Source organism: Mesocricetus auratus, unplaced genomic scaffold (assembly GCF_017639785.1).
Source record: "Mesocricetus auratus isolate SY011 unplaced genomic scaffold, BCM_Maur_2.0 Super-Scaffold_100009, whole genome shotgun sequence".
In the NCBI taxonomy this organism is placed as follows: Eukaryota; Metazoa; Chordata; class Mammalia; order Rodentia; family Cricetidae; genus Mesocricetus; species Mesocricetus auratus.
Window position 1 is genome coordinate 73,977,300 of NW_024429193.1, and position 22,802 is coordinate 74,000,101.

Consider the following 22,802-nt stretch of genomic DNA (forward strand, 5'->3'; position numbering starts at 1 on the left):
TGTACACACACACACACACACACACACAAATGTTTCCACTTGTTCCCAAAATAGCCAGATTCTTTTATTTGATGATTCAATACATTTTAATTCAAATAGTCACCACATAACCTAGGCACAGTATTAAGCATTTTACAAGCAATGTATTATGCTGATTTTCTTTTCTATCGCCAAAGAGTACAAAATAAGTGAACTCCTTAAATGATATACTTCTGTACATAAAAATATGCATGTATTTATACAAGTGTATGGAGCAGAGTTTAAAGGTAGCAAAACCCTAGCATCACAATAAATAGGATGTGTGCATACAGTGCATCATAGCACAGAACACTGTGTCCGGAAGTGATTGCTCTGTTCCAGGAAGGTGTCTCTCTGTTTCTCTGAGCTCCACTCCTATTACCCACAGAAAATGTTAGACTATAAATGTCTCCATGTGAGTGTATACATGTGTTCTCTTTTATTTGTATCTCTAAGAATAGAAGTGGGCATTGATAATAATCCAGTTGTTATCAACATGTCTCTGTGACCTAACAATTCTATTGACTTCCCCATTCCATCTTTTCAAATACAGATGACTCTAAACTCTAGCACCATACAAGAAAGAAATACATGTGTTCCTGTCAGAGAAACAAGATTTTGTATGATCTTTGTTACTCTGGCTATAACAATTCTGCTTAGAAAAATTTCATCAAGCTAAAAATAGTTGATCTAGGTTGTCATAAAAAAGAATATTAAATACCTTTGGTAAAAATAGAGACATTTAACAGAATTAGAAAATCCAACAGTTATAGTCAAAGGGAGAATATAAAAATGTACACAATGAAACACATACATCACCTCAGAAGGAAGGCCACTCCTCTGTGTGAGTGTGCTTCCTCCAAACATGACTGTACTTCTCTTCTTCCAAATGGCAGAGAAGGTTTAAGTGTGGAAAATCCAGTCTTTCCTATCAGTACATTTAACTCATAGCAACATGGCTGCTATCTAAAAGCTGAGTTTGTAGAGCATACACCATTTAGACTTGTATATGCAAGCATGAGGGGGAAATTCAACTCTTTCTGCATTGTTCACAATCAACTGTGCGTTTTAACCATTTTCTTGTTTTGACATCACTTGCCCATATCATGACAACTAAATAGCATGATAGCATGCTGTCAGTGGAGAAGAAATACTGTCACTCTGAAGCTTGGTAGTGATCTACAAACACTTCATTTGTTTTTTTGTGGTTGAAGACCTCTTCCATCCTTTGACCGTCTTTTAAAAAGTACTTCTGTGTAACTCCTGACTCCTCTTGGTGCCTCTTCTTATGGAACACAATTAAATCCTGCTGTGGAAGGCTGTTGAAGCAAACAACTTAGATTTTTTTGATGGAGACCATGAGTAAGATCTTTACCACAGTTGATGGCAGCATCTGATGGCCCTGTGGCAAATGCTAGTGGGGATGTGGGATGCTAATGGGGGACTCAGGATGCCAGTGGGAATGTGTGCTGCTGTGGAGGATGTAGTTACCCTCCTGTGTTTCCTTTACACACACAGTCACATTCCTCATGGTGTTCCAGGGCCACATCAGTGAGTGACTTATGCAATCCCTTGACTCCAATTTTTGGTCTCAACTGAAGGACCTATAAGGGAATAAATATGTCACCTTTAAAAATCAATTTTTCCATGTCTGGCATCAAGGACAAGTAACACTTCAATCAAAACAAAATAATAAAACAAAACTTTGGAACCCAAGATAGACTTACATGCTTTTGTGTCTCAAAAGAAATGTATACATAGTCCTCCACCCGAGCCCCCAACTTATCTAATACTGTCATTTCATAAAAGACAATGTGTTAATGGCAAATGGCAAATGTTTCAAAGTGCACTGCTCCAAGAATACAGGTCTTTCTGTGATGCCAAGGTTAGCCTTGACTTCTGGGTTCAAGTGGTCTTACTTCACAGTCTCCAAGTAACTGAGGCTGCAGGTGTATAGCACTAAGCCTGTCTTCACTCATGAAGATTTTGAATATGATGGTTCACAAGGCTCTGCGCTGCAGTGATTACTAATATTTCAGATTATGTTTTCATGAAGTAAAATATCAAAGAATTCATAAAATGTGGAGCATGTTATCTGAGGCAACAACTGTTTGAACACTGGACCACATTTAAAAAACAATTATCAAAGATCTCATTGCTCAAACTTAGACAGTTAATTGTTTTGTAAGTTTGTCTCTAAACTATTCTCCTCTAATAGTTTAAAAATAAATTATAGTTGAAAAGTCTCATTCTCTTTTCCCTCAGAAAAGATGTTGTGTGCGTGATATAAGAAATAAAAATCTTGTATGATTGGGGCTGGGATTCTGGTTCAGCAGTGGGCCATACACAAACCCTGAGCTTTACCCAGTATCACAGAGAACAACGACAACAACAACAGATCAAAAACAAACAAACAAACCCCAAAAGATCAAAACTTCACTGGTCAGCTATGATCCAGGACTAGACAATGTAGTTTCTAAATTTGTAATTTCTCTGTCTTAAAGGCCCTGATTTTAAAAGTGAAAATTACAACACTCTGTAGACCTGGTGCTTAGATTTTCAGTGATGGGAAGATGTCCTTCCCAAACACCAATGTATTTTAGATTCAGTGTTTTGTTTTTAGGAACCCAAATATCCCATAGGAACTGCAAAGAAAATGATGTACTTACCTCATGGTACTTTTTCGTAACTTTACGTGGGACACACTGACATTCATTGCAGTTATGGAGGCAACAGGCACAATTCCCTCCACAGCGCTTAACCAGGAGACAACCTGGCCAGAAAATGGTATCTGTCCTCTTTAGCTCTTCCCGTATGGACACCGAGAAGTTCCGAGGCGTGCAGCTGTAGAGTCTCACCTCCTCTTTGAGAATGTTCAGATTCATCACTGCAGGGCATAAAGAAAAGCAAGGGGGCCATGATGTTTATGTTTTGAACCCACTTCTATCTCCTTAAGCTCTTTTTGTAAAGGAGATCTGGTTATTCCGTGAATGATAGCACTAACAATATCCCTTCTCATTTTAACTTGGCTGTATGGCTCTGCAGCTCAGAAATTGGACTTTCTGTTTCTTAGTAAACAAAGCTTCATTATGACTTAGTGACCAATGAAGCAGTGGCATTGTGCAATATGAAGAAGAGAGCCAACGACAAAGTTGAGAACTATAAATAGGAAACTTTATATAGAGAAAAGGGACTACACCTTTTAACCTTAGTCAAAAAACAGACAAAGAGAGCATTTCAGGGAAGAATAGCATGCAGGAGTATGAATGCTTTGATTAAAAGGCCAACGTAATTTGAAAAAGGAGTACAGGCTCTTACAATTAGTGCAGAATAGCTTACTGAAACCCTTCCACAGAACTTCTACAATCTTGGTGGCTTTCGGGAACACAAAATATAAAGAGAATGAAGAAAAAAAATGGGTTTTCGAAAACACATGAATGGACAAAAAATGAAAGAAATGAAAAAGTAATGGAAAGCTGATCTTTAATGTATTAGGAATTGGTGTTCTCTGAAATGTAGAACAATTGGCTTCCTTCAGATTCCTGTTGTTCCCTTGTTGAAAGATGCAGGAGTGCCCAATTTATAGCCACTGACTTCTATTCTGTCTAGGCAGTTGTTTAACTGCACTATCGTTTTATTAGAGAAAATTTCCAAAGGACAACTGTTTTCATCTATATGAATAATGCCCTGGGAAAGCTATATTAAAACAATGCCATGTTTACTGTGAACTTATACATAAAAATAATTATAGGATACATATTCTAATTTCATGTTAGTTTCTGTCTTATGACATTGCCTATTGTTTTCTTAGAAATATTCCAGTTTGTAATACAACTTAAATGTTTTAGACCCTTTTATTTATTCAGAGTATGTTTTGTTTTATTTGTTTTTTGTTTGTTTGTTTAGTACCTATCTAAAATATATTGTTATAGAAAATGTAAAGATTTGAGTTAAGTATCTTTAAACTAACACTGAAAATATTATAAAATAGAAATAAAAGTATACTTTTTGAATTTAAGACAGTTTAAATCATTGTGAAACTCCAATTCTGAAAAATCACAGCTATGGTTTTTATACATACAATGGTAAATGAGAATAAAGCACTGTTTTCTTAACTTTAAAAAACTGATACACTTTGTTGAGGGGTGCTTTTAAAACTTCTAAGGAATATATTAGATTATGAATATTTAATTTAAGTTAAAACAATGCTCAACTGTAGGAGTGACCAAAAGCCTCAGTCAAGTGTATGGTAAGGGGCATTTACTAAGCTAAAAATGTATTTTTTTTTTTTTTTTGGTTTTACGAGACTGTCCATCCAGTCTGGCTTCGAACTTACAGAGATCCGCCTGCCTCTGCCTCCCAAGTGCTGAGATTAAAGGCGTGTGCCACCACCGCCCGGCCTAAAAATGTATTTTTTAATTCAATCAGAAACCATAGTTTTGAGTGTTTAAGAATTTCATCTGGAAATAAACCCATGAAACAAAGTTAAAAAAAAAAAAAGCAAATGAGTCAGTTGCTTCGAATTCCCTGTGAAGATGAATGGTCCATCACTAGTAAAGTTAATCAGATTGTTATGTTAATGAGGCCACTGATGTCACTGTATTCCACCTTGCTGAATGATTCATACATGGATACGATACCTTTTAATTTTAAGACTATGTGTGATTTGGTCTGGCCCTTTTCTCTGGAAAGAATATGATATCTGCACTGTGAGGGGAAAAAAATTAAAGTGCACAATGCGAAAAGCTCGCTGCTGCAATTTGTATGGTCTGTCTAAATCTTCTTCAAAATGTGAATGAAGCTGTCAGCCTTTAAAGGCCCCTCACCCACCACACATGCTTTCTAAACATACCATTCCACAAAGTTAGGAAAGGGACTGCACATGCTCCGCTTAAAATGTTTACTTACCCACAATAAAAGGCTAGGGTAGATTTCCCAAGTGTGCTCTTGTACCTGCTGCAATGTGAAAATTTAAACACACTTTCAACTCTGCTCCCACTCATTTATCACTCTGGACTCACAAGTCAAAAGACCTCTTTCAAAGTGCTGCTAACCATGCCTTAGAAAATACCTTATTTAAGTTGTCTTTTCCCTGTTAGCCACACAATATGAATGAAAACTCTGAGTTAGAGGAAGGGCTATAAAGAAAATAACCCAAAAATACTCTTTTCCCAGAAAGGATAATACTGACAAAAATATGGGCATGTCGTCTTACTTTCTTAGCTGTTCCTTCCTTTTCAGAGAGCCAATCCTAGGCTATCATATTACAGTAATGCAACCTGAGGGTGGTCTTTCTGAAACGAATGTACCATTGTGATATGTTTATTCTGGGGGAAAAAATCTATTTCAAGGTCTAATTAGACCCTGTTAAAAGTATTTCCCTGTTCCTTTGTAGAGAGGCCCCTTCAGGGAAGCTGATTTGTCTTGAGAGCTTGGCCCACACTTGTATTTTAGTAAATAAAGCCCTAATCGTATACATGACTTTTCTCATGCTTACTGTATGCTTAGAAAGCTAATGTTTGCAACAATCTGCAAAGAGTTTGGGAGTGAATGTGTTAGAGGAACACGTGAAGGACCCAGATCAGCACCAGACTCTTCTCAGTATGTAAGCTAGCCTGTGGTCAGCTCTATGAACAGCAGGCATGGGGACCAGGCTTAAAGGAATGGCTCAGAGGAAAAATGTTAGGCTAGAATCCAGAATCGCTTCTTCCCTCAAAACTCCACGTGCGTGGAAAACCGATTCTTTCACTCCTGCTCCTTATGGACGCACCTCATTATCTAATCTGTGCTGCTAAGAAAAGTACAATTCACGTAATATCCCGCAACGCTTACAGCCCTTCGGCTTCCCATCGCTAAGTGCAGAAAAGGGAAGAAGAGCCTTTGGAATTTATTCATCACAGTTAAATCTGATACACATGTGACAGCATTCGCCATGTGGACAGGATTCTGCTGCCCGTGTCCGTGAACATAGCCATGCTCAAACACTTTGCAAAGGAAACCGTGCCTGTCAGCATAGTGAAACACCAGGGCTGGGCAGGTCCGTACTTGACCTGCTGAGATGAAAGCTCGTGACCAGGAAGGCTGCAAGGGCGTGAAGGAAAAGCAGGAATCAAGTTTCTCCTTACAGGGTTTGGAAAAAAGACTGATGCCATCTGCCACGGTGAACGGCTCAAATGAACTGAACACTGCTCCTTCCACATAAATTTTTCCCGTCTTCCCAGGCTCTGAGGGGATCCTGAGCAGATGCTTCTGACAGACCCTGCAGCTCTCTGGGTACAGCCTCCTTTTCCCCTTACCTCTCTCCACTGTCATTTGTGTCTGATCAGCTCTCACAGTTCAGTGTTCCCGTGAGAACGAGCTAACTTCACAGGAAACTTTGTCTGTCACTGCCCCCTTCCCTGGTTTGTTGTTTTGTTTTGTTTTGGTTTTTTGTTTTTGTTTTGCATGGGAGATTGGGTTCGATTATCAAAACTTTTGCTCTTGAAAGAAGATAAACCAATTTGATCCAAAGTGAAGGCTTCAAAGGAGAATTTACATAGAGAAAATTTCCCATTTTACGTTCTTCTGCTGGCTGTTTTCTTGCTGTGAATCCTGCTTTGGGAGCCTCTGTCACATCAAGTTGAACAATGACAATTTCACCTATGCTTCACAACTTCCTAAATTTACAAAATGTATGTATCCTTAACCGGGGGAATACATAGTAAACATGACTTCTATAAAACATCACTATTTCTTTTTACCTGATTTTGTTCATGTGTAATTTTTCTATTGAATTTCAAAATGTAGAATGGCTTATTAGCAATGATTCTCACAAAACCGAATGGAAGGCGCCATCAAAAAGATGTTTGTTGAGACAGGAAGAGACTAGAATTTTCGGGAGAGTGTTTCTTGATTTCTCTCTTGTTTATACTCTCATTTGCCACACTCATGTCTTTGATGAGAACATATTGGTTGTTTAATCACATCACCATTTAAGGCATTTAAACTCCCCCTTAAATGAATGAGGTCCTAATCTGAAGAGGAAACTTACCTTTGTTTTTTTTCCCATAAAGAAACGCTTTGCCCACAACCTGCCACGGTGGTTTGTACAGGCTGTCCAAATCCATCTGCCATCGGTCAGGCTCTAGGTACCGAATCAGCTCTTCCAAGGTACTGAAGGCGGTCACAGCATTATTGAGCAGGTCAAGTGACAAAGCCGAAGGGGGCAACACTGAAGGACTTGTGGTTTCAGTGACTTGCTGAAAGTAAAATAAATCCCTCATTAGCTGTTAAAAAGTGGTGATACATTTCTTTTCCATGTGTATGTCAAGATACTCAGAAGAACATGGAAAGCATGTTCAAGTCAGGAGCAGTGATTTTGAAGCAGGATTGAATGGTATGTAGCTGAAATACCATCATGCAGGAGAGGGTTGAGACAGGATTGTAAATTTGATGCTAATCTAGGATTCATTTTTGGTATTTTATCTATTAAAAAGGGAGAAGAAAAGAAACGCAAAAAGTAGTTGCTTTACAAAATTCTATGAAGATGAATTGTGAATGGTCTGTAAGGAGTGGGACATTATTTCCATCCCTGCAAACAAAGGTTGATGTGAATATTGTTTATTCATACTAGACAATCAAAAGTACATACACTACGTGCTGGTCCATGGCACCCCTTGAGCCCAGTGCCCGGTATTGGTTATGAGTCTAAAAACTCAAGGAGGAAAAAGATGACTGATCTAGAGGTCTAACCATAGGTCTAATACATATTACGTCTTTGGAAGAGCACAGCAGCTTTGCTCATTTACATAACTAATGAAAGTCCTCAGTTCTCTGATTCAGAAAGCACAATGTCTCCCACCCGCTCACCTGAAGTTGTAAAATTAAAAGCATCTATGCCATGAACAGTCAGATTGAAACGTTTCCTCTATGATTTTAGTTTTTAAAAATACAAATGTATGATTAAGGTAAAGATAAACACCAGGAAAATATCTTGTCAATCTAGACGACTGTTAGAAAGCTTACATACCCGCATAGAGGAGAATTCATTGGAGCATCATAAATGAAAAGCAGAAAACAAAATAAGTTGATAATTTCGGGAAAGGTGGAGAAGTTTGAATATTTTTATCAGAAGCAGTAGGGTTCACCTTTTTGTTCAATTTTTAGAGCTAACTCAATATAAGATGTGCTTTATCATAGCTGAAGTGAAAATCAGGCCAAAATCAGTGTGTGAACAAATGCAGGGTATTCTACAACATAAATGACATCACTTATCCAAATAAGTGTGGGAGGATAATATCTAATAAGACATTTGTGCTTGTTTGATGTTGATTTATAATGATATTTAAAATAATGAACATGTGAAAAATATAAGCATACAATATTTGATTAATCTGTTTTTGTTCAAACTACAGAATTACGGAAAGCTAATAAAAATGAGATCCTTCAAGAATTTGTATTAACAAAAGCAATAAAAATTATCCTTAAACTATCCTCCATAAATGGTAATTTCAACATTAATTAATTAAAGCAAAATAAAATTTAATAATGACATTAAGGAATGAGAATGGGTGGCTTTCATTGTTTTCCTTATTTTCAATTTTTTTCTGTAACAACCATGGATTTCTTTGGGAGATCCAACAAAAACAGTAACATCTATTATAACAAAGCACCATCCTCAACGACCTTGTTTCTTATTGGTGCAGTCCTTGTGCACATCAACCCTGAGCCTGGTGTCCTGGTCTTCCTTCACACTCCTTTTGCCCTACGTAGCTGAAACAAGGCATAACTCGCCAAAAATAAGATATCCCTGACCAGTGATTTCTCCTCTGAAGGATAAAATCCAAATTCCTTACCCAGTATCCAGGCCCCACAGTCAGCCCCTTTGTCTAATTCCTGCCCATTAAAGATATGCTCACGTTGTTTCCTAGAATCCAGTCTATTCCTAAGAACTACACATGTTGCACTCCTCCCAGACTCTGCCCACGAGAAGGGCTGCTCACATTCCCCGCACACTCATTTCTCTGTCCTATTAGTGCACACAGATGTGTAACAGCTTTTTAAAGAGCCACTCCATCCATACAAACATCTGCATCTGCAGCAACCTGAACTTCCCTAACGTTTGTATTCTCTAACAATTGTGTACATTTGAGAGCCTTTCTATAAGCACTTTATGGGCCCTTTGTTTGAAACGCAGAGCCTGTTCTAGACACTGAAAACAAGTTGCACTCTTCCATGGGCAGGAGCAGCCATTCCAGGAACACCAGGCTTTTTGGGTTCAGAAACCTCCCACAACTACCAGGAGATAATGTCACATGGTATATCTATCACCAATGCAGTTGCCAACATTGATATCTTTATGTGTATACTTGAATATTTTTGTGTACACACACACACACACACACACACACACAAATGCTTTTACACATGCATATAGAGATGCATATAGAGGTGAGAGGTCAATGTTTGATGTCTTTCCTCAGGTGTGTTTACCTTGTTTGCACGTGACAGGGTCTCTTATTGGCCTGGAGCTCACTGGTTCAGGGCTTCAATTATTGGATTGCTTCTGCTTCCCCAGCCCTGAAATTAATAGGACTTACCACAAAACTTGGGTTTTTCTAAGACATCTGGATAAATTAACTCAGGTACTTATATATGCAAAGCAAGTGTTTCAAAACTTAACTGTCACCACAGGCCCCAGATATTGCTAATCTTTTGAGTGTAGAAATTCAATCTGATATTTTATACACAAATACCTTGTGTTTTCTCATTGCCCAGGTAACACAAAATTTCTTTGGTAGAAAGCACATGATAATGAGCAACTATGATATAGATATAAAATCAATGACCTAGAAAAGGTTTTCTTTTTCATTTAACCACTTTGGTTTATACTGATTAGATATCTAAAATAAAAGTTTAATGAAAAAAATTTAAAATTTAAAGTTATAAAGCAAAATGTGTATATTTGTGTGAAATGCAAATTAACAGATTCTTCAGAAATGAATGGCACACATTTCATGATACGAAAACTCAAAATTTTATAATCTGTGTATGAAAAGTCATCAAAATGTATATATTAAAAACTCAGATGGAGGATATAGTGTGAACATTGACTTAAGCTATATAAAGCTAATTGCCATACCAGTTTGTCAACTCACTTTGTTGTTGTCATGTCTATTGGAATCTGAGTAGAGAAGGTACAGTTAAAATCAATGTTTCAGTACAGTCCATAATATCAATACAAAAGAAAACATCAAAAACAGGCCAGCAAAATAGATGCTTCTTGGGTTCAAGGAAGCCTCCATGTCAAAGCATCTCAAAAATGAGGAAAGTTGGAAGTAAACTCTCTTGCTATGTAAGTTGACTGATTTGTCTGCAAAATGCCTCAGCTTTCAGAGGGCTAAATTCAAGCTGAATAAATGAAAAGCACCTCTCCACAGAAGATTCCCTAGCAATGATAAAGCACAGAAAACTAACAGTGCACTATCTCTGGGTTCAGCAGTCATTGGAAACAACAGAGGAAGGCCTGCAAAATCTGAGTTCTGTTTCCCCGGGGTAGCTTATGGGGGTTTTCAGAATGGGTAGACAATGGAAAACAGAAGTTAGAGAAAAGAATCCCATCTAATTTCTTTCCTATTGCAAAATACCATTGTTCAGTCCAGATTTTTCAGACTTTTACTTCTATATTTAGCACAAGGAAAATTCAAACAATATGTTTGATATTTAACAGTAGTGAAGGATCAGCAGGAGGGCTCTCAAATGGCTCTCAAGCAGGGAAAGCCACCTGCATGCCAGTCTAATGATCTGAATTTGATAACTAAGTCTCACATACTGGAAAGAGAAAACCAACTTGCCAAATTATTCCTTGACCTCTACAAGTGTGTTTCTGCATACACAACCCCCCAATAAATAAATATTTTTAAATATTTTAAGTATTCATGATTGAGTTGTTAAACTTGAAAATTATAGAAGGACCCTTCAACTTGATTTTCTACCCTATGCTTTTATTTCCTTTATCTATATAAAGATAGGCATCCATTGTGGGCCAATGGATGGCCATATTCTGGAATATCAGCAAATAAATGAACACCCAAATGATCCACAGCATGGCTTTCAGGACAATCATGTCACCAAACTTACTATAGTCTGTCCATCAACTCACTTAGCAAACATTTGCAGGAAGCCTACAGGGTGGGCACTGTGCACAAGAGGGTAGAAGGTTTAGCCCTTGTGAAGCTCATGTATCCTAAGAGGAATATTCTGCAGTATTCTCTCACCCAAAGAGAGCCAACTGGATGATTTGCTGCTGTGAAAATGTAAATGACCCGACAAGTATTACACAAATGCTGGTAGGCGCAGATCATAAAAAGTGAACATGATAGAAATGAGTAGCTGCAAAACAAACATATTTTCATTTTTATTATTGAAAAGTATCTGGCAACCCATGAGGTCAAACAAAGTACTAGCAAATGGAGTGAACTAGTGTTCCTGGAGCCAGGCAGCGAGCCTGCCATGAAAGTAAATCTCCTTACCGGCTTCTCCAGTGTGACATTTGATAGCCAGTGTTTTAGTGCTCTGTGTTTATTGTGGCTACACTAAGTGTTTTATGCACTTGTTATCATCATTGCCTCTTCTTTAGAAAAGCTGCCTCCCTGTTTGGAAAAGTACAGTCTGAACTGCTCATAAGTTCACAATAAGCAGTTAGTTGCTAGCTTGTCATTTCATTAGGGTTTGCGTGGTGAGTGTTGTTTTAGAAACACAGTATCTACAATGAGGTCTGTCTGGACAGATACACACAAATGTTTATCTTGAGTAGCATAGCAACTGCGAAATTATCGTGTCGATTACGATTTATGGTACAGTGTTCTCAGTCAACGGTGTACAACATATTTTAGGCTGATAAGGGTTACAATTCATTCATGCCTAACACAGGAAAGCATGCTGGGCTATATTATCATAGCTAAAAATAAAGCAACCAAATCCAAAAAGTTCAAAGTCAGGTATGCACCTCTATTCCCTGCTTCTCAGGAGGCTGAATTCAGGAGTTCAAAGTCAGCCCAGGAAACACGGAGAAGCTTCATTGCCGAAAGAAAGGAAAAGTATTTAAAGAGTCAAGTCTTTGTGGCAGGCATCACAGAGGTGTCTCCAGCCTCATTTATATAATGTCAAGCTGATATATTGCACAGGGCTTTGATGTTAAGAGCATAAGCTGCAGACAGGGCATGCAGACAAGACTTCCTGCCAGGAACAACTCGGTAAAGACACAAGAATGCCCTGGAACAATCCATTTCAACACGCTTCCCTTACCTTCCCCTTGCTCTTATCTAAATCCATCCAAAAACTTATCTGGGTTGTGTTTTTAAATTATTTTTAGGCCAGCAAAGAAAAGCTAATGATTGCATTCCGACGGAGGAACAGACTTTTAGTACTGTGAGGGTGATGGAGATTATATATTTAAGTGAAAAATCCTAGGGACGATAGCCAGTTGTGCCACATCAAGACTCTAGAGAGAGTCTTATAAACAGAGCACTGCAACTGAATTTACCTTGATATGTTTCCATCAGACTTCAAGATCGAAAGAGTAACAGTGGGCTTCAGCCAGCAAGTAAAAGTAGTGACTTCCATGTGGAAGCCTGTGATGACTGTTCAGAGGTCATAAACCTCACAGTTCCAAAATATCCCCCAAAGTAGAAAGATTTTGCCTATTCTCATTTATTAATGAAATAGGATAACAAGTTTGGCCAAAATTGGCTTAAACCATGTGCTGCTCAGGTTCCTAAGTGCTCCACCTTCCTGCAGATTACCAATTGCAAGGGGCTCCATTTTCTTATCCCATGATACTTTAGCCACAGGCTCTGGTTTATTTATAAAACAAGACATCTTTACCCTCTAATCCTCTTCCCCTAACTTGCTTGCAGGTCAGGATAAAGAAGGAACTGCATCACAGTGTTGGAACCTGTAGTTTTGACTCCTGGGAAGGGCTCCCTGCAGGCAGACACCTCGCTATGGACAGGATGAGACAGCTGGTGGCTGGTGAGCATGAGTCAGCTGTTTTCCACTTTTTAGGTAAAACTGTACAGTAGAAGAAACAATCCCCCAAAGCACTTTCCACAGTGGCAGCTGTGGGAGACCAAGGTGAGTTTGCTTTCTACTAAGCTCTCTAAATCAAAAGCAATGATAGGCACAAAAAGAAAAGAACAAAAGCAATACACTGGAGTAGCTTTTATAGCAAAGTGCCATGTGACCTTTACTTTGTCACATTGAATACTCACGGAATTGTTCTTTATGGTGTTCAAGAAATGAGAGATAGTAAGAAAGAATATGAAGTAAAAATAGTTAGAATAAAACTAGCATCCCCCTACCAAGCTTGAAACGGTGTTCAGCTCACCCCAGCATGCTAGATAATGTGTTATCACAAGTGTCTGTCCTCACTCAACATATCACTCATAGTTGTGCAATGTGTAGAGGGATCCTAGCACAGAGTCGTGCCCATATTTTTTCGTTCTTTACTTTTCTAAAATTCTTTTTCATTTTGCACACTAGCCTCAGTTCCCCTTTCCTGTCCTTCCCCCCCACCCCCACATTCCCCCATCCCACTCTCCATCCAGTCCTCAGAAGGGATAAGGCCTCAGCCGGGGAATCAACAATGTCTGGTACACCAAGTTGAGGTAGGACCTAGCAAGGTGTCCCGTCATAGGGAATGGGCTCAAAAAAATCCAATTCATGAGCCCAGGATAAGTCCTGGTCCCACCGCCAGTGCGACCCCCAACAGATCAAGCCACATTCAGAGGGCTTAGCTCTGTCTCATGCAGGATCCCCAGCTGCCGCCCATAGTTGGTGATCTCCCACTAGCTCAGTTCTGCAAGACATTGCTATATTTGACAGATATTCTCAATTATATTTTCATTATATTTAACAGTCAAAGAAGAGAATATACTTAATTCTAACATTGTATGGAACTTGAATGAAGGAGGAGGTTGTTTTGAGTATTTTTATCTAACATAGATTCATTAGGGAGGGCAGCTGGAGAGATGTCCTACCAGTTAAAAGCACTTTTGTGTTCTTGCAAAGAACCTGGGTTCAATTTCCAGCAGCTAACAAGCACCTGTAACTGCAGTTACAGAGAATCTAACACCCTTTTCTGACCTGCAAGGGCACTGGGTACACATGCAATGCACATACATACACTCAGGTAAAACACACTGACACATACAAAAAAATAAGTTTAAAATAATTTAAAGGGCCAGCAGAACAGGGTCATGAAAATTTAGACAGTAATAAAAGCATGCCTTAGCAATTGCCAGCAGAGGTTGTTGAAATGGATGTGAGAGCCACTTGTGACACATATGTGGCCAAATCTCATGGGCTGTTTCCTCAGTCTTCAGCCTCCCTGCTCTCATAGCCTTGTGTGGCTTCAGTGCAATGGGCTCTGTGTGTTTGCTTTCTGGCTAGCAGCTGCTGCTCACTGCCTCTGTTGCCTGGTTCCTCCCAGTTCTCCCAGCACGGATGGGACTTGTGGACTTGTCTGCAGTTTGCTTTCATTCCCTCCTTTGATGAATATCTGAAGCTTCAAAGTACTAAATGTGATTTACATGGGAAGTTCATCCTGCATGGCCTACTACCTCAGTAAATGGCAACGCTGTAGTTTGTAGCCAATCTTTGCCCTTTTGCCTAACTGACACACAGAGTCACTTTGGCCCTATGCTCAGAAGATGAGTAAAATTTGACAAGTTCCAATTTGGCCATCCTCTAAAATAGCCTTTTAATTGACCCTTCTTGTATTGGGAATCAAACAAGATCATTCTACTCATTCTATCACAAGTGGTAAAGGGGTACTAATAAAAATCTCATTTTTTATATTTCTAGAAATATATACCTGCTTTTCAAATTAAACTTCAAAATTACCCTTTTTAATATAGTTTGAATGGTTTATAATGTAAGGTGTGTACACAGTTCCCATGCATTTCAGTTTTCCCAGAATGCTTCTAAAACCTATTGCACATATTCCATGAGATACATTCTTTCTTGTTTAAAGGTGTTCACTGACCCTGCTATGGGCAGTTACAGATGTGATCAGTGCTCTCTTCTCTAGCGTGGAAGAGCCAGTCCCACTAACAATGAAGAGGAAGTACCACTCTGGAGTTCACTTACTTTTGTGTGTATCTACAGGGATATAGTTTCCAAGTTTCCTAGGAAAGTTGTTATAAAGTTAAGCAAAATAAGAGTTAAAATTTTTAACAAATAAGCCCTCTCTATTCTTAGAAAATTCCAAACATACAAATGTTTCTTGCACTTTCTTACATAGTTGTAATATTTCAGCAAAGATAAATAATTATTCAAACACTAGTCGATAACTCATGCTGGTCTTTGCTGTAGGAAGTAACATTACCTACTGGTGTGTCTTGGCATCTCTGTGCAAACATAGTATGCACACAGGGCAAACTGTAGCTGGTCCTGCTCCACTGAGATCTATGAACAAGCTTCTGTCTCTGCTAACTGAGAATTACACTTAGTAGCTGTTCTGTCAAAGAGGGAATTAATGTTTCACAATTGTGAGACCTGAAATGAAATTTTAGTCTGTTTGTGATCATGATGACCTCTATGCTAAGGAACTTAAAATATGGAAATTTCTTTAACTCACATCTCCTACATTCGTTTCTAAATTCCCACTCGTTGTCTTTCTTTAAACAAAATAAGACAAAAATCCCACCAAAATTTATAATTTCATTGATAATTCCCACTGGACATGGTTACCTTAATTACAAAGAATTGTATTTTAAAAGGTACCAATAATGTAGCAAGTGAGAATGAACTTCTCATGTCAACAGGAAGGTAAGGTACCAGTGAAAATTATTTTGGATAATGTTATCATTTATCTAGCGGCACATTTTCGCACCCAGCTTATGACATTCCTATTCTGCTATGATGTCTTTAGGGATTTTAATCCAAGATCTGAGAACCTCCCCAAATTGTAGAGTAAATATGTTTTTATTCTTGCATTGTGTCCTCTCATGCTGGACACTCCACTAAAAAGAAATTACATTACACAGTCAGAATTTACACAGGTCACAAAAATCACCTATGGCAACAAAGAACACAAATATTTCCGTGAAACATTACTGCATCACCCCTACACTCCTGGGAGAACTCTACTATCTGTTGATATAGTATGACATGGCTTTCAAAGGGGAGTAAGAAAGAAGGTAATCTGTTCAACAGAATGTTCAATGTAACTAGTACATTCCACACTATGATACTGATGACGAAATCCAGAGCCACTGCAATGTTCTCATCTCTCCATGGACAAATTATGACCGTTAGGCAAGAGCCACAACAGAGAGAAGGTGCCAAGTGCTGTGAGAACCTTTCTGAGAGAAGAACAGAATGGTGCAGTCTGCGTATTGTAACACTTAGGCAGCTGAGACAAAACCATTGTGAATTTTAAGCCAATCTGGGATAACAGGGAGACTCAGTCTGGAAGAACGAGCAAGCAAGCAAAATCCTTCATATTCCTAAAAAACAGAAAGGAAGAAAGAAAGGATGGAAGGAAGGAAGGAAGCAATAAACCCAAAACTCAATGAACACACACACACACACACACACACACACACAGAGAGAGAGAGAGGAATATATACATACATGGGTATACAGCAATGGAGCAACCAGCTGACCAAACAAAACATCATAGGAATAGTGGAAATAGAGTGTAGAAGACTGATCTAAATTTATAACATCACTGGGGAGAATACTTTGAATTTAAAGAGTCATAGGAAGGCATGGGATTTTGAGTCAGAAAACCCAGGAATAAACGCAGGGTCCACATTTGCTACCTGCCCTTTGATTATTGGAAAAAAATCACTATTTTCCCTATGATTTAGACTATTTGCTAGTAGATCAGGGATAATAATACAGAGCAACCATCTTTCTATGGATTGCAAATGATGTGATGTGTTATGTCTATTTTGTAATGTACTGATGAACAATAATAATCTAGCTTGGATTTATTTGTTTGCAATTGTAGTGGTTGTTCTATGTGTCAGGTGCTCTGTTATATAACAAAACAAAGTAGATCTCTGGTTTGAAAACATTGAAATTGTAGGAATTCCTGACAATGTCTAATTTTTATGGTTTGTGTTCAGCTTATCATGCATTTACTATGAGCTTCTATGTAAAATAGATCTGTGTTGGGGCTCACAAAGGCCTTACTCAAGAGGCCCAATAAAGCAACTGTCACAAGATTCTTTGGATTAAGAATGCAATAACAGATTTAGGAAATAAAGCTGAAAATATTACAAATAGTATTCCCAGAGGCCAAATAATCAAGGGCTTAAAAAGAAGCAGGGGATTCCAAACTACTGAGTGACAGGTGAACTGAAGAAAAAAAAAATCTTACAGAGTATGACTTAAAACAAAACTCCATGTAATTATTTATCTTCCTGTATGGTAAGTGTTTAGCTTCAGTTACTTAGTGTTAATCAAATATCTCTCAAATTATGCAAAAGTTAGTAGAAGTAAACGTGCATAGATGAAATACTAAGGGAAACTTAATATGTTAACAACAGTTCTCAATGAGTAATGCCTAGATGTATGCCAATAACAATATAATACTCTGGCTAATATGCACATGGGAACATAATATCTGAACATTCCAGTATGTTTCACAGTAGAAACTTTGACATATCTAATGAAATACCTTTGTTTTTTATTCAAGAAGGTAAAGGGAGTGAGAGAAGCGATTACAGTGTTTTTAAGGTAGATAATCTTTTCCTTTCAACCCAAAGAGTCTAAGAGAATGACTTGGCATCTCTACGCTTAATGTAAATGTGGCAACAAATTGAACTTGTGAATGTTCTCAGAGATATAGCTTTGGGGTTCGATAAGAAATCAATTAAATAAATACTATTGTTAATATTATTTACAATTTGAAAAGATAAAGCACAGACTTCACTGAAGCTATGTCCCAAATATAGGAAGGAAAATATAAACATATGAATTAAGTTCATTCATAATAGAAATGCAATGAGCAGTGTGAATGACTGGAAAATTTTAACCATATTGGAAGTGAGTTAAAACACAAAACCACATTCCAAGAAGAATGAGACAGCAGATGATTAAAAACATGTCGAGCTCAGAACACAAAAGAGAAAGAAACCAGGTGAACATGAATGAACAGAGCTTTTTGGAAATCCCAGGATCTTTGAAACAATATGTCTCTGCTAAATGACAATCTCATTGCATATCCCCCCACCAAAAAAAAGTAAAGAAAAAAGTAACAAAAACAAAAGCATTATCTTCAGGTAGAAGGCCATTATAGATGGAGCAGAAACCTCTAAATGTCCCATGTCATAATGAGTGCATAATTCAGTAAGCCAGCAGACCTGTCCAGACAATGAGTGACTGTATTCTCCAACACTTTTCATCTGTTTCTTCAGTTATACCAAGAACAAGAGAAGAACCGCCATCTCTTGCATGTCTAAGCACCCGGGAAAGATAGTTCAGCTTGTGTCATGGCTCTAGTCTCATCTTTGATTTCACTGAAAACTTAAGACCTCTGGGATGTACAGGAAATCCTTTCTTTGACCTGACCTTGTTGCCACTGACTCTGAATATGATGGGGGACCCTTTGGCTGTTAAGCTATTCAGTAACTAAAGTGTGAATTCCTGTGTCAAAGGGTAAATAGTTTATCAAAAACGTGGGAAGCAGTCCAATCCAACAGGGGAACACAAAAAGATGTCAATTGCAGATGTTAGTACAACTCTTAAAACTCAATTTCCTAAAAGGAATAAGTCTTAATGGCTGTTGATGGACACTTTGAACATAGACTTTCAGGAATTTCTCCTGAGTTTTACAGGTTAAAATAGTAAGTATTTTTTATTGCAAGTTGGAGCTTTTTTAAAGAAGGAATTTGTAAATATTTTATTGTTTAATGAAAATAAAGAAAAATAGGCAAAGTGCATGGTGTTTTGGATGATCTGCTACCTTCTAGTCTCAGTCACTTGAGTGGTTGGGATTATAGCTGTGGGCTAATGCTATAAATGTGACCTTTAAAATGTAGTCTCCTGTGCATGATGACACTTTTGAAATTTTTCTCATGGTAGGTCTTCCAAGAACAAGAAATGCCCACTTAAAAGATCCATGTCTGTAGATCAAAACTTGCCAGTATATCTGACCTTGAAATAAAAGTAATAAAAACTTGTTGACTCCTGCATCCCAAACATTGAGCTAAGACTTTTATAATTAGCCCTCACAATGATGTTGGCAGAAACTTTTGTTCTCCACATTTTCTGTGTAAGCCAATTTGCTGGGAGAACTCCAGGTTGTATAGCAGACAGAAAATCAAGCCAGATCAGGAACATTCAAAGCCACAAAAACAAAGCAGGCACAACTTGGGCTGAGGGACAACACTGCTGTGGCTACTGATGCTTCCTGTGCTATGACTCAAGCTGTGCACTGTATTTGATAGCATGTAAGGAAAAATAAGCAGGGGATTACATTAAACCATGTTCCTTTCTTGATCTCCATGCTGGTAGCCTTAGTATAAAGACAACTGAGAAGTTAAGTGATGATGGAACTTGATTGACATGTTCTGCTCTCTTTTTCCTTACTCCTTAAAGTGGAGCACACATATATTGGAAGAGTAGACTATACATTAGGAAGCAGAAAACATTAAAGCAAACAAAGATTTTGGCTTTATCATAAAGAAGTAGTGTTATGGCAAAGTACTAATAAAATTTTTTTATGAACTTTTATAATAACAAGTTGTTTATAAGAGTACATTCATGAGAGAGATGAAAGAGAGAGACGGAGAAAGGGGAGAGGGAGAAGGAGAAGGAAGAAAGAGGAAGAGGAAGGAGGAGGAGAAACCAATAACAGAAGATGGGATGAGAAGGAAAGTGAGAACAGAGAGGAAAGACACTTGTCCATCTGGAACTCTACACACACTATCGTGACTTTAGTAGGAAACTCCTTCCTTCCAATGCCAAGAAGCCTCCTGTGAAGTAGTCTATTATACACAGATTGAAAAATACTGAAGTTAAATCATAGGAAAATTATGAGAACAAACAACGACGTTCAAGACGTGCACACTGAAACAGACATGTTTTCAGCTACCATGAGGCCCTAGGAAGACCCAGTTGCCAGTTAGCTTTCTACTAAACTGAGCTTCTCAGTGATGCTGGAACAGACAGCATCAGTATGGAAACTGCACAAAGGACAAATGCTACAGTCATTGTCTGAAAGTCCCTTCACTTAGCTTTCTGTGGCAGTTGCCTTCGCAACGGCAGAAGAGCCCAACTGGTGATGCTCACAACTCACTAAGCGCTGCTTGCCAATATTCTGCTCCTCCAACCAGTGACTCACATTTTCTTCCCAAGTATTCACATCAGTAGTGCTTTTTTACTATGATTATTAAGCTAGTAAAACACCATATAACTCAATCAAATGTGCATTCTTTGCTCCTTGATATTGGAATGAATGCTTTGGAAGGACACCATGTAAATGAGCTGCTATCAAAGTTAGTATTAAATTAGCTATGAAAGCTACAACTGTAGGAGGGAATGAGCTCATAAAACACTAGGATGGGTCCTCTCACAGATTGCTTTGAAGTCTATTGGAGTTCTCATTTGTACTGAAAGAAAACTGAGATGAAAGCCACAAATGAAGCATTATGGCTGTGGTTTTTTTTTTTTTTGGTTGTTGTTGTTTTGTTTTGAAGAAAGAAGATAGAATTTAGATTAACAAATTGTGCTTCTAAAAAAGAAAGTCCCTGGTCCTGACTGGAGAGGAGTGACTGGAAACCAGTGTTTATGATAAATGTCTCATTTTTACAATCCCCCACTTGAACACTCAAGTCACCTCATGCACCAGCCTCAAAGGCGTTCCTGAATTGGCTTCCACTCAATTCTAAAACGAAGAAAAACCTTGAGAGTGTCATAGACTATACTGTTTTTCTTTGAAAATGCTTTGACTTTAGTTATTATACAGTTACACTGAATATGTAAATACTACCACATACCACACCTGTTGAAACCAAATTACATAAGGTTTTTTTTTTTTTGTATGAGAAGTGCTTTAGTAAAACTGAAGTCATCAATCTATTCTGGAAAAATGAAGGCATTTTAAGCAATCAGTTCTGAATCTTGACATCAGTTTAAAGCTATAGATTATATCTTGAGCTCTTAGCATCCTGAAACTTCATTAATCTCTGTCTTGCAGGCAGAAAGGACTCACTCATTCATGGATTTATGTATTATGACTATGTTTCACACATTCACTTTGGATCCAACATCAAGCGGAGTGCTTTGTGGTATTACTTTCATTTGTAATCGTTAATCTATGATAGGTGATCTACTCTTAGCTAAAAAATGCTTCCATACCACACCACAGACTTCTAGATGAGAATGTTTATGAAGGCACCAAGTTGAGGATAAAATTTTTCTCTTGAAATAGTTGGTATTCTGAAGCCTATTTTGAACCAAAATGCATGTTCTTTATTCTAGATTGAAAAATGTTTAAAACTATGGACTGGTCAGACATATGTTTCACTCTTATTTATGAAAGATTTTTCATGTACTTGCTACCTGGTATGGTTCTTTGAACTTTTTTTTAATTTAAAAAAATGAATCAAGATGTGTGATTGATACCTCTGTATCTATCTATTTCAAGGTTGTGTTATGCTACATTAGTGTTCTTCAGTGCAGAGCAGGTCCATGCTAAGAGACCAATTCTAAGTAGAAAATGTCCAGTTTAAAAAGCATGCAGCCCAACTAGCTTACTCAGTAGCCAGGCTCAGCAGGAAACCACACAGAAGTTTGTCCTTTTGGCCTATACAACTGTCTGGGCACTGCTACTGACTACCATGGCTTCTCAGCTCAAATCAAGGTCTACAGATGGATTATACCAACAGGCTTTGGAAAGATCAAAATGAGCACAAGCTGAGAACTACCCACATACCCCTGTGTGATATGGAGTGTCTTTTGGGAAAAATAGGGAGGGATGAATGGAAGTTCTGACTTCTTACAAATTAGAAATAATCTCAACATAACTAATTTTTCACATAAAAAGTGATTTGGTAACATGTTATTATTAAGTATACAGTGTTCGGCCTGCAGGCCACAAGAGGGTACCAGGTCTCGTTACAGATGGTTGTGAGCCGCAGTGCGGTTGCTGGGAATTGAACTCAGGACCTCTGGAAGAGCAGCCAGTGCTCTTTACCTCTGAGCCATCTTTCCAGCCCCCTGAAAGTACAAGTTTTACTATACCATTTTGCACTTATTTGTGATGAAACTTGGCAAGAAGTAGTCTCTCTGGAAATTCTTCCTCTTAGGATTATAATTTATCCTATTGTTACTGCCAAAACTAAAAGAGGCAACTTACATAAAGAATCTAATAGAACAGTATATGTTCAAGAGATGCCATGGGCATGCCCATATTGATACCACTGAGTACATGGAGTGGGTTTTTTTTTAAGAGCACATGAATTTGAGAGGGAAAAGAGATCAGGGGGAACTGGGGGAAGGGAGTGGGAGTGGATTTGATCAACAGTATATTTGTGTACAAAATTGACAATGAGTACAAATATTAAAACCTTGAAATGGTGTAATATACCTATGACTAGAGTAGGCTCAGTGATAGAGTCCTTGCTTAATGGATGCCTGGTTTCTGTCCTCTAAACAAAACAAATACAGCTCTAATGAATGAATACTTTCCTTAAGCAAGACTGCATCTTACCAAACACTAATAAGGCAAATAATGAAGAGAAAAATCAGAAGCAAAGGCTGTCATAAGGGTGACTGTGTGACTGTGT

The 22,802-nt window shown here is 38.1% G+C and overlaps 1 protein-coding gene across 1 annotated transcript in view; it reads right to left on the reverse strand.

Annotated features, from left to right (window-relative positions):
- Window positions 1–42: 42 nt before the first annotated feature.
- Window positions 43–22,802, reverse strand: part of Pdgfc (platelet derived growth factor C) — a 147,782-nt gene continuing 125,022 nt past the window's right edge. Inside the window, exons 4-6 of the mRNA XM_005076153.4 lie at window positions 7,049–7,256; window positions 2,688–2,905; window positions 43–1,622 (exon numbers count right to left, since the gene is read on the reverse strand). Coding sequence (XP_005076210.1) covers window positions 1,506–1,622; window positions 2,688–2,905; window positions 7,049–7,256 — 543 coding nt within the window. The 3' untranslated portion in view covers window positions 43–1,505. The remainder of the gene's footprint in view (window positions 1,623–2,687; window positions 2,906–7,048; window positions 7,257–22,802) is intronic.